At 41.1% G+C, this 13,271-nt stretch overlaps 1 protein-coding gene across 2 annotated transcripts in view; it reads right to left on the bottom strand.

The window, feature by feature from the left end:
- The window catches only part of COLEC11 (collectin subfamily member 11), a 37,996-nt gene that overhangs the window by 13,503 nt on the left and 11,222 nt on the right, over positions 1 to 13,271 (bottom strand). For both annotated transcript variants that reach the window (XM_066179875.1, XM_066179876.1), the window contains exons 2-3: positions 7,656 to 7,811; positions 1,800 to 1,871 (exon numbers count right to left, since the gene is read on the bottom strand). In XM_066179875.1, the coding sequence (XP_066035972.1) occupies positions 1,800 to 1,871; positions 7,656 to 7,785 (202 nt within the window). In that variant the 5' untranslated portion in view covers positions 7,786 to 7,811. The remainder of the gene's footprint in view (positions 1 to 1,799; positions 1,872 to 7,655; positions 7,812 to 13,271) is intronic.

Below are 13,271 nucleotides of genomic sequence, written 5' to 3'. Positions count from 1 at the left end.
AGACTGATTAAAATACATGTGGAATCTCCCTCATTGGATTATTTCAAAAGTGTACTGGAAAAGGCCCTGAGAAACCTGCTCTGATATTGAAATCTGCCCTGCTTAAAGCAGGAGATTGGACTAGATGAGCTCTTTACAACCTTTTAACCTAGATTATTCTGTCATTCTACACTTCAGGCTGCACTGCCTTGCAAGAGCCAAAATTTTAGTTTCAAATACATTTTTTCTAAGAGTCATCCTTGAAAGTACATCTACATAAGGGAAATACACTGGCTGAACACACACACACCTCATGGAAGTTACAAATTTTTCAATGCATTGAAGGACGAAGAGCTTTAGCTATGGATTTTGGTCCCAGGGTAATCAGTATCAGACTTCCATAACTGCCTCAAAGAACAACATAGCGGATCATGCATCATCATAAAGTATAAATTATCTCTACCATTGCTTTGAAAGAAAGATTGTAAACTCAGTTTGGTAAAAACTAACTCCAACCTTCTGATGACAGGAATGTCAATCTTTAATTTCAATATTGAAATAAAAGGGTTACATTTCTCCTAATTTGAACCTTTCAAAACACACACTTCCTGGAAAAACTTAAGAAGGTCAAATTTCCTACTTGCTTTAGGAAGAAAACAAATATGAAAAGACAGAATTTTCTGCAAGACAGAAATGCCACATTTCTCTCAGCTGTATAACTGAACACTGTTGAGCACCATTCCTCTCAAGAGCTCAAAATATTTTTGAACTACAATGCAAACAAACTCATCATCATTTTCCCATATCCAAAAAAAAGTGGGAACACTCATGTTCATCTCTGCCTGTTATGGCTTACTGCCTTCCCCCAATGGTTTTAATTAAGATGTTGTGTGTGTTCAAATTCACCAAAAAAAAAAAAATAAAAAATCAAGCCTTGTGAATTTTTTCTCTCTGATCTAATATGAGGTTTTCATTTGCAGAAATGTTCCGAAGGAGACATTATGATGCCTTTCTTCAGAGACCTTTTTAAAGAATCAAGATTTTTTTTTTATTTCCAAAATATATTTTTTAACCACAAGGTAATACTTAGTCTACAAATGAGTGCATATAGTTTTACAGGTTTTGGCTAAATTGAATTAAATTTTATCATTTTAGCTCAGAGGATGCTATATTTGGGATTTGTGACCAAAGCAATATTGATAACACAGAAATGTATTCATTATTGCTGAACAGTGCTTGCACAGGATTAAGGCATTTTCTGCTCATCACCCCACCAGCAAGGAGGCTGGGAGTGCACAAGAAGCTGGGAGGGGACACAGCCACTGACCCCAGCTGACCCAAGGGAAATTCCCTAACATAAGGGATTGTGCTGAGTATGTAAAACTGGGGGAAGAAGAAGGAATGGAGGGACATTCAGAGTGATGGTGCTTGTCTTCCCAAGTCACCATTGCATTTGATGGGGCCCTGCTCTCCTGGGGATGGCTGAACACCTGCCTGACCTTTGGAAGCACTGAATTAATTCCTTGTTATGCTTTGTTTGTGTACATGTGACCTTTGCTTTCCCTATTAAACTGTCTTTATCTCAACCCATGGGTTTTCTCACTTGTACCCTTCTGATTCTCTGTCCCATCCAAACCATGGGATGTGAGTGAGTGGCCATGTGGGACTGAGCTGCTGGCTGGGGTTAAACCACAACAGTAGTAAAAGAAATGGCCAAGGATTAATTAGTCACCCAGTTAAGGGAGCAAGGACCCCCATCGTCATCATAAGCAGCATTTTCTCAGGAATGACTTTCAAAACATCTCCTTTATCAAAGTTACCTTTTTCTCCTGGAGGTCCAACTCTGCCTGGACGACCTGGAGCACCTTTCTCCCCCTTTTCTCCAGCCTCCCCTGTTTATGCAAAAGTAAACAAAAGAAAGAATCAAATTAAATCAGGACTATTTTCTGTTAGCAGCAGTGACAAGAATGACATTCTCTCCAGTGAAAAAAGTAGAAGCAGATGTGATCTGATTTAACAGCTTTACTTGATAGACAGAAAACAGGTTTTTCTTTAATTGATGTAGACACTGGCAAACCTTGTCAACACATTACTGAAGTCTTACACAACAGGTTTAGTTTTGTGGATGTCACTTATATCACTGACCTCCACAAAGCCAAGAGCAGAGTTAAGCAGAAGCTTCAGAATCAGACCCCAATTTAGCAGATAAACTTCTGTGTTCACCAAACTCTTTCCAAGCCTCTGCTAAGGACATGCTTAAGTCTCAAGTGAAAACGGCTTAACTATGACCTCAAATTAAAAGAAAAAAATGCCATTCTGGAGACCCATAAGAAGGCACTGCTACATCCATCATTAGACGACCATTTTTAAGCATAAGAGCATTAACTCCCTACTCTATATCCTCAGTTATATACTGTGACTTTTAATCTCTGAGGTATGAACCACTATGTGCTGTATTTACATGCACATACCTCATGGTGCGTCATTATGTTCAGCATATTTAAACACCATTTTTTGTAAAAAGTGTTTGCCTCCCTGGTGCCTTTCATTAAAAATCTGTGGATGCTTAGCTTGTTTTGCCCCCTACAACTGTACTACCTGTAGTCTATCACTGACATAAAATTAAAATCTCTGACAAACAGAAGGTTAAAGGATGATTTATACAGCCACCTTGATAAAACAAGATTTATATGAGGCAGGAGAAGAAAGTTCTATGGATTCCACAGAAAATAAAGTGCTGGTATGTAAAATCCAGAGTTAGCACAGCATATATGATGTCCCAAAACTGTATTTTTATGGAGGAGAGTGAGCATTAGCTGCTCTCCAGGAAGCTGATGGTAACACCACAGCAGGAAAGTCAATGGTTATCACACACCACACAAGCCCAGTTCCCTGGCATAGCTGGCAGTGGTGGTTCAGAGAGGAGTCACAGAGATAACATGTGAAAACATTGCACCATGGCACATTTCAAATACGCAACCTCCAGTCATTTTTCCATCTCTCTCTATTGTAGGCCTAGGTGGCTGTGAGCTGAACTCAGCCCTCCATCTGTTATATTTTCATTCTTCAGGCTGCTCCAGACCATCTTCCCTGCCTTCAGACATGCAAAAATAGGCCATTCTCTGACCTTAATGAGGACAAACTTCACATAATCCCCAGTGAATAATATTGTTAGTATGAAACAGGTTATAATTTGGCACATTTGGGAACATCACATTTTTATTATCAAGTAACCAATAGGCTTTGTATGATTGCCTTTCACCCCTCAGTGCTGGTTATGAGTTCTTTGCTTCCCAAAGATAAATCCTGACAATGACTTTTCCTTGCTCCCTGGAGGCTGAGAGCAGGCTATTACAGCCTATTGCTTTACATGTTCTTCAGAGTGAAAGCTGTGCATTAGGGATCAATAAAATAGATCACTCTTGCTCCAGGCCATTACACTTGCCTGCATTTATTCTTATAATACGATGACACCACATTCCTTAGTGTGGGTGTTTTAAAAACTTACTCCTGGAGGAGATTACTCCATTACAGCCCCAGCAACAGAGCAGTCGACATTTTTTTCTCATCATCTGTTTTAAGGAGCAAGACCTTGTCCAAGAGGGACTGATTAGTGGTACAGCTCAGCTTTGCCTTGTGTAAGTCTCTATTCTTGCTGTTTGTACCCTGAGCATTATGCAAATTGAGGAAGTAAAGCCTGTGCAGGTGTCATGGGCAACAAAACAGTTTTCTGACAAGAAATTTCAATCAATTTAATTTTTCACCAATAAACAGCAATATTTAACTTCTTGATTCATGAAATAAAGACAGACGCCCCTGTGCCTCCTTTCTGGTCTGCAGTCCCTCGATCTAGAGCCAAGTCCCTTCAGAACAGGAGATTGGGATCTGTGCATTATGGTCCCTACCTGAGTGACCTGTTGTGGCCTCTTCCACCAGCCACAGTCCCTTAGCACTTGCATCTCTTGCTCAGTCTCCTCTCCATCCCTTCCTGGATATGTGCTCCAGCCCCAATGCATGAAATAGTACTTTCTTTGTCAGCACACTGCAGCATTGTCTTTGCAGCTGAGACAGGGCAAGATGTAGTTAGTAGTGCTCCACAGTGTTGAGATGCCCCATACTCCTAAAAGAAATTTAGCCCTGCTACCAACATGAGCTGTGGTAGGATCATGTGTATCAGGCCCCAACACTACTACAAGTCCTTCCCACGTTATCTCTGGGAGACACCTTTCTTAATTCAGGTGATATATCTTACAACTGCTGTTGATTTGTCTCCTTTTGTGAATTATTTGGGACAAGATTTGTCTATGCTTATATTTGCAACTTCCCACCATAAGCTGTACCATCTACAATGTGCAATGAAAATAGTACACCAAATATTAACTATGTGAGCTATTAAGCATTCTTGGTTGGTGATGACTTCTTTCCATTACTCATATTCCCCATGTGAGTAGATGCACCAATTGTGGGTGTATAAAAAATGGGGTTTTTAATGTAGCATCAACTTTTTAATGTATTGAATATCATTGAGACTATTAAGATAACTACTGCTTTGGACTCTAGAGGGGAGACAAAACAACACGAGTAAACTGAGAATTTAAGCTTTGAAGGATTGTTCTGTGTTATTTTTTTTCTCCACAATAGTAGTAACTTCAATTTCATGTGCCTATCAAAAGAAACTGAACTTCAGGAAGAATATGAGTGAGCTGTGTAGTAAGGCTTCATCATCCATTGCTTTTTGACACATGGCACACTTTCCTTATTATTAATATTGGTGGCTTTCTAAAACATGGTTCAGTCTGCTGTCTGCATTCACAGAGCCATAGTTTTTCCCTTACGCTTTTAATCTTACTCCTTTATACCCTTGAGTCAAAAAGATAACCAACCCACCAAAACCTATCCCTCTAAGAAAACCCCACCAAAATGTTACAAAAAACAAACTAACAAACAAGCAAAAAAAAAAAAAAAATCCACAGAAAAATAAAACCAAAACAAAAATACCCCAAACATTCAAACAAACACCACAAACCACCAAAACCAGTCCCTAAGACTTAAACTGCTGACCTTAATCTCATTTCTGCTTTTTCTATTCTTGGTGTCTTTACTGGCTTTCTTCTTCATCCATTTCCACCTCCATTCTCATCTCATGCCCCTTCTGATTTCCTCTTTTACTCTATGGGATCTTAATTGATTTTGTGTCATTTTACATTTATTTAGTTTCCAGTCTGTACACTCAGTTTCATTTTTGAGCTCTTCTTTTTTTGTTTTTTCCCTATTATCTCTTTCCGTTCTTCTAAAATTCCTCATTTATGCTCCCCTGCTTTTGCATACTTTTCCCTGATGACTGTCTTCTTCATAACCCATTTGGGCTCCACTTTTTTGCACCACCTTTTAAATGTCTATCCTCTGCCATTCACATAACCCACTTAGGTCTCCCTAATTTCTTGCATTTTTCCCCTGTACCTGTTTTTACCAAATTCTGGCAGAGTCATACCCAGCAGCAGTGTGGCACTCCACCACCAGAGATGTTGCTGGCAGCCCAGCAGGGGAGGAGATGGTGCAGATCTAAAAGCTGCAGTGAGCAAATCAATGCACAGGGGCTGAAATTTGGGCACGTGGCCACATGTGTGCTCAGCTCAAAGGAAGCCTTGGCCAGTGAAATGGGTTGGAGTTGTGCCAGTGGGGGACAGCAGTATCTCATCACCATCTCTCTGAGCCAGACCCCCTGACAGCATAGTTGGAGCATTGAAAGCATTTTAGGGATTTCACATTAACTAGGTCTGTATCAGGTCATTTTGTGCTTCACTGAATCTGTACATCAATCTCTCTTAATTTTGCAAGGCTTATATTTTATGAAACTGAGTGAAATAATTAACACAGTGATTTTCAGGCCCCTCTCTGGTTTCCAGGCTCAGAATTGTCTTCTGCCCAAGGGTCCTGCACAGTTTACACACTTTAAAAACCTCTGCTGTGTATATTAATAATAATAATAGGAATAAGGATATGAATAATAAGAATAATCTTTGCGCTACAATGGTAATCATAGCTGCTAATTTTGACTGATATCAAAAATAAGGAAACCAATACAAAGAAGTCACAAAACTCATCCTGTCAAGTTCTTTGATATGAAAAATATTTTCAAAGCTTATAGCTGTGGAGTCTGACCCTTTGACTGATCTTTCATGCAAATTTGGACAACACATATTTAACTTGGTTATGTTCTCCTCTGTAAGTCACATTAACAGCACTATCTTATGCCTTTTACAGAGTAAATATATCACACAAATTAAACAACGTTACTCAAGCCTTAGTCAAGCCTCAGAAGGCCCGGATAAAGCATTATTCTTTCTGACTAGAACATCTGCAGAAGATCTACATATTATTAAGATCAAAAGCCACTTATAGAAGTGAATAGTAAAAAATAGTTTTTGGTTGAATTCAGGTATCCAAAGCTGCATCTATAATAATAATAATAGACAAAACAATAATAAATATTAAAAAATAAACATATTCTTAAGGCAAATTGGCCAAGCACACCCCACATCCCTGTAGCCCCGTTCTCTTGCCTCAAGCAGAAGGCAGCCCCACACAAACTGGGCAATGTCTGGAGAGGCAGTTTACACTCCAGCCAAACCTGTGGCCAAGCTGGGCTCATAATTTAGCTGTGTGAACAACTGCAGAATAGAACTGAGCCTCACCCTTCCCAATCAGTTAACCACAACAGACAGTGCGCCTGCAGTCCATGCTGTGGCCCTGAGACAACTCAGGAAAGCCCAGATCTGTACAGATAAGATTAAAGGCACCAATTAAGTGGGTTTTGTGACACTACAAGGCATAATTACAAGAAGAACTGGAAGGTTTGTTGTGTGGTTCTTACACAGTGCTCTTTTTTTATTGTTGATGATAAACTGGTGGTTTTCCTGGGGTCTATTTGTCCTTAGTTAAAAAGTATTTCCCCGTGTTCAGAAGTGTTATATTTCAACAGATATGTCATAGCCTCCACAAGGGGAATTATTGTTATTGACTAAACAGGGCTGGGATTTGAACAACCATAATGGATGCTGTTGCTTTAAAATGCTAATTCTTCCCAGTGGTTGATTTCTTATGCAAGATATATTTTTTCCTATGAAAAGATCAATAATTTATTGCACCAACTTTTTTATGCAAGAGTTTGGGGGCATGTTCTGTAAAAATGTCGCCTTTTTCCACAAAAACTATAGAAATCCCAAAAACCTAACTAATGTTTGCTTTCTTCTCAGAAGTATTTGAGCTTTTAACAAATCAAAAGACAAAAGACAAGAAAACATGAAATAAGTCCTATTACATTGCAAAATGGGAATGAAAACCTCTCCAGGTATAAAGTGGGGCCTGATTTTACAGTTTTTGGGTATGTGTACCACTGCTCAATACAAACACAGATAGAGCAAACAGGCAATTCATTCAGTAACAAGCACTAGTAATCACAAGCAAATCTGGGAAACTGACATGCATTCTCTGATCCATTTAATTTCACCTTATGGACCTTAAAACTCCATTTTTAGGGAGGCTACAAACCGGGGCAAATAAGAGGACAACTGAGAGGCATCTTCTTTGTCTCTGTTAAAACTGTCAGTTATGCAAATAAGCCTGTTAGAACAAAAAGATTAATATTTAAATAATGGAGTAGGCTTTCACATTACCTTTGAGGCCTGGAACAAGAATCTGAACAGAGCAAGACTCCTCTGCAATGTGTTGAGGATATCCAGATCTTAGCAGTGACAGGAAGGCAAGGCTAATTAGAGTCACCAAGAAAACCAGATCTCTCTTCATAATGAGCACTTACAGGTCACTGACTCCTAAACAAAAGAATGAATAAACAGTTATAAGAATTCCAATTTCAACAGTTTCTGAACACATACAGCATCCCACTACAAACACAATACATATTTGTGTGCCATAACCCACATAGCATGAGAAGCATATGTGCAGCTCCTCCAAGTAGGTTATGTGTTCCTCAGACACACGTGAAACAGGCAGCAGAATATTTAGAAGGTTTTTTTGCTGTTAGACTGGATGGGATAAAGCTCAGGACAAATTTAATTAAACAAGGAGATTAAACATTGCTAATAACAGGCAATTCTGTGTTCAAGATTTCTCATTGGAAGCAGCAATCTGGAAAGGTGAAAGGACATAGTACAGCATGCAGGCTTAGAATCACAGAATTCCTTAGTCTGGAAAAGACCTCTAGGATCACCAGCCAACTATTAACCCAGGACTGGCAAGTCCACCAAGCCCAGTCCCCAAGTGCCGCATCTACATAGCTTTGAAATATGTCCAGGGATAGTGACTCAACCACTTCCCTGGGCAGCCTGTTCCAGTGCTTGACAATGCTTTCCATGAAGTAATTTTTTCCTAATATACAATCTAAACTCCCTCTGGCACAACTTGAGGCTATTTCCTCTTGTCCTATTTCTCCTAACCTGGAAAAAAAGACCATCTCCACCCTGGCTACAACCTCCTTTCAAGTAATTGTAAAGACCAATAAGGTCTCCCCTGCACCTCCTTTTCTCCAGGCTAAACCCCACTCCTCACAGGACTTGAGCTTCAGACCCTTCACCAGCTCTGTTGCCCATCTCTGGACTCACTCCAGCACCTCCATGTCCTTCTTGAAGTGAGGGGCCCAGAACTGAATGCAGGATATGAGGTGTAAACTCACCAGTGCCAGGTACAGGGGGACAATCACTGCCCTGGTCCTGCTGGCCACACCATTGCTGATAAAGGACAGGATGTCCTTGGACTTCTTGGCCACCTGGCCTTGCCCTGAAAGTGGTCAGTACTAAGTTCCCACTTAGGGTGCATACTGCTCTAAAGAGACAATTCAGTAGCAGGTGAGACCAACTCAAAGGTCTGAAACTTCACTTCCCATCCACCTGAGCACTGGAATTGTGCCCAGGCAAATTGTCTGATACAATAGCCCTCATATAAGTCATTGAGGGTGGAAGGCAGGTAACATTTCACTGTATCATTCAATAAAGTTGAATCAGAGTCTTCAATAACTCCTGAAGAGAATCACCTTGGAAACATATTCTAGTCTAAGATGACAAGTGAAATGGCTTGCCTGAAATTAGGCTGTGAAGAGATGTCTTAGAAAACAACCAAACAGAAATGAAGTTTGTGTGAAAGGACTGTCAAAAGACAGTATTTAGGGGGCCTGTAAAAATACTTTCTTATTTATTTCTGATATGTTTTTCCAGTCCGTCCTTAACCAGAGCTCTGTACTACACAAATAAGCTGAAAGTCATAACAGGTTTTTTATCATCTTTTATAGCCACCATAAGGACATGTGCATTTTACATCTAGAGCAAGAAGATTGGGCTATATTAATTTCCACTCCCTGAATCCCTTCAAAAATAAGTCAAGTAGGATTAGGCACAGGTGTGGGACCAGTATGTGGGTCTGTATGCCTCAACTTATTGGGGATCTTGGAGAGTGGAAGTGTTATTTTTGGGATGGCCTGAAGGTATTAACTGGCATAACAGATGTCTTAGCAGCAAGGCCAAGTAGATGATTTTGGAGTTGGGGAAATAAATTGTCTGTCTGAATTACTGTCCAGTTTGTGCTTCCATTATCCCCAAGGAGACCATAGCAAGGGAATCTGATGGGAGAAGACTTTGCCTCCTTCCTCATGTGTGGAGGGCATTGTGAGTTACAGGCCAGGTTTCTCTGCCTCACAAGCCCCTTACTAGACCATCTATTGCTACATCCACGTAGAGGGACAGGGGGATGCCACAATACACTCCTAAGTTCATTCTGATCATCCAGATCTACTGCAGAGACTTGTATATGCTATGAGTCCCTTTTGACCCAAATCCTTTCCCCAGGTTTCTTTCCAAAGAAGAAAGACCTGCAGCTGGAGGACCACACCTTAAAAGTTGGTATCTGTGTTTAAAGCTGGGAAGAGCTCTTGGGTCAAGAGATCTCAATACAGTCATAGTGTAATGGGCTGCAGTAGGGCAAGAAACCCCAGTGAAAAGGTAACCCTGAGTAATGCTAGGTAATTTTCCCATGGGGCAAGAGAGGAACAGGGACTATCTGAGGATTTCCACAACCTGCCATGCAGTCCTACTGTGGGTCAGGCATAAGCTGCTTCATAGACAAGCTGTGCCAACCAGAAAGAATACCTAGAAGAGTGTGGAACTGCTGCTCAAAGATTTAGGCCATGAGAAGTTTTGTCACAGTTGCAGCAATTATCATTTGAGGCTTGTCAAGAGTACGGGGCAAAATTGACTCATCCAAAGATGAAGAACAAGAGCTAGAGGAGAAGGTACATCATAAAGCCATGCATGGATCTGTTAGAATGTGTCCAGAGGAGGGTCACAAAGATGATCAGAGGGCTGATCTCTACAAAAAACAGGCTGAAACAGTTGCGGCTGTTCAGAAGGGAAAAAAAGAAATCTCAGGGGAAGCATCACTGGGGCCTTCTGGTTTTTAAAGTGGGCTTATAGAAGAAGGGGGAGAGTGATTTTTTACACAGACACTGATAGGATAAGGAAGAATGGCTTTAAACTAAAAGGGGAGATACTTAGATTAGATTGAACAGGCTGCCCAAAGAAGTTACGGATGCCCCATCCCCAGAAGTATTCAAGGCCAGATTGCACAGGACCCTGAGCAATCTGGTCTGATAGAAGATGCCCTGCCCATGGAAGGAGGGTTGGAATTAGAAGACCTTTAAGGTCCCTTCCAATCCAAGTCTTTCTGTGATTCTGTGATAAAGGTGGACATAAAGAACTGCAAGTCAGGGAGGAAAAGTAATGCAAATTGGGATGCCTTGGAGAAGCAGCAACCAGGCCAGCTCCCCAGGGCTCTGACAGATAAAACCAGCAGGAAAACATTTGCTGTGTTGCTGAACTCTGCTTTTCTGGGCTACAGCCTCCCTTGCCTATGCACAGGGCCAGCCACAAGTACTAGGAACCAGGTCAAGAAACCAGCTACTTTACAGCTATTTTCTAAGGTTATGCAAACCATTTGACCACAGTCTTGAGACAGTTTTGAAGTATCAATCTCTGTGAGAGCACTTTTCTCCAAAATATCCTCATATGCATACTAAAACTACTTCAGAAACATTAAGCTTGAATCTGGCTACATCTTCCCAGAAGGAAACTCCTAACCCCAGGGTACAAGGAATTTGTCCACAGTGGACAGTCCTACTTCTTTTTTCTGGCTCTGATTCTCAACAGCCAGCAAGAGGGAGCAACAAAAACTAGTCAATAAGAAAGGTTGAGGAAAAGGGTGTTTTTCCAGATCTTCAAAGGTTTCTAAGGCCAGTCTTGGCATTTGAATAGTCAGTGTTGGTTGACTGCAAAATGAAGGGGTCCCTTGCAGGAACATGATTTGCAATCCAAATGAGGGACCAGCACTTCCTTATGGAGAAGATCAGTGAGTAGTGGCTGCCTCAGCCAGCCAGGAGGATGTGCCTGAAGTCTCTTTCAGACACCCTCAGCAGCAGCCACCCTTGAGAGACAGGGCTTTCAGGCTGAGCAAAAAGAGAACATGGGTCCTACCTGCCTTAGCTTGCCAAACCCACCCTACAGCCCAGGAGAACACCTGGCCAACAGCCTGCAGGACATCCTAGGCAGGATATCCCACCTTTTATATGTATGTAGTAGGAGCACTTCAAGATTCAGAAGATCAGACAAAGAGGCTTTCAAGCTGAAAGCCTGGAAATTAGGCAGTTTCAGCATGAGCACCTGCCAGACTGGTGATAAGGATTCTTGACGGACAAATTGGAGAGTGGAATGAAATGGCCTGAGATGGAAAAAGAAATTGAAATTAGGAAGGTAGCCCATTCTCTGCATTGGTGAATAAAAGGCAACATCATCTCCTCTGCCTGCATTTTATGAGGATTTAGATGTATCCAGACCCCAACTGAAAGATCAAAGACTCCAGGTATGTTAAATATTAATCTGCCTTTGCAAACTCCTACACAGCCGAGAGACGAGACAGACATCAAGCAACAGAGAACTGTCAAGGCTGCTTCTTGGCTCTGCTCAGCAGCCACATATGAAGGATATTCTGGGGAAAACAAAATCTCCAACAAAGCTTCAGCACATTCCCTGCTGTCTGCTGTTAGGCTTACATGTCTCAAAGACAGAGGGGATACAACCCCACCCTACCTCATATTAGCTCAACTCGCAGAGGAAATGGACTTGTTCTAGAAAAAGGAGCTTCTTTAGTGTCATGCAGGTAACAATACCCAGATCCATAAGGGTACTCAGGGAAATCACCTTGGTCTGAGAAGAGCCAGTAACAGAAGGAATCTCTGAAGAGGTTGCACATTAAATACTCTATAAAATCTGTGGCTGCAGTCAAGAGACACATTAATAGCAGAAATCAAACCAAAAGCACTTTGTATATCACTTTTTCCATCTCTCCCTGCTTTCAAAAGAAACTTTCTACAGCTAAAATTTCTTTCTGTGATTGAAATCCTAGCTTCATCTCCAGGTACATGCTACATCAGTACCTTTCACTTTAAAATCCTAGAAAATTTCCTGTCTTCTGACTTATTTTCAGGCTCTTTCAGGCCTAGATGCTTAAAGTCATTTAAGAAAACAAAATCCCTCTGAAACTGGTCCTCAGACAAAGGAGGACCAGCCTGTTTCTTCAAACTCTGTTTTGGCCCTAGTATTTGAAGTATCTTCAGCATTGGTATAACCAACGCCAGAGAGAAACCTAAACATGTTCAGCACTTGTAAAAGTACAAATATATTCTCACTGCTTATGCAAGGGTCAAAACTCAAATTTATGCCCATTAATAGTGGCCATAAAATCAGTGAAAGCTGAAAGTATTGGGAAAAAATATGAGAAGAAAAAAGCAGCACATACTTAAAAAATAAAAATCTATGAAGTGCCTATGTCTTCATCAGAAATGAAAACATATCAATGCAACCAGCACAATATTTTTAAAACAACTTCTGAGACTTCTCAGCTTTAGGAAATCTGCCTCAGTTACCAAGAGAGAGGAGGTGTCTCAAGCCAAGCTTCAAATGACAAGTCCTTGAGAGGTCCTTGGAGAATCCCAAAGAACCCACAGGCTCACTCAAAACTGCTGCAGGACCAGCCAGGCCAGCTGGCACTCATCGAGTTCCCACACTTCCCCCCAGCTCTGGATGGAAAGCTTGGAGATCACTTGAGCCAGCTAATGCCTCATGCATGAAGTTCCTGTATCTACCAGTGGCTCCAAAAGTGCCAGTGGCTTATTCCACACCATTATTTTGGACCTAGAAGAAACAACACAGATGATCTGTCAAGCTGAAATC

This window comes from Chamaea fasciata, unplaced genomic scaffold, assembly GCF_029207755.1.
Source record: "Chamaea fasciata isolate MVZ Bird 193981 ecotype frontalis unplaced genomic scaffold, bChaFas1.0.hap1 SCAF_3, whole genome shotgun sequence".
Classification (NCBI taxonomy): domain Eukaryota; kingdom Metazoa; phylum Chordata; class Aves; order Passeriformes; family Sylviidae; genus Chamaea; species Chamaea fasciata.
This window is presented reverse-complemented; position numbering and strand designations above follow the sequence as displayed.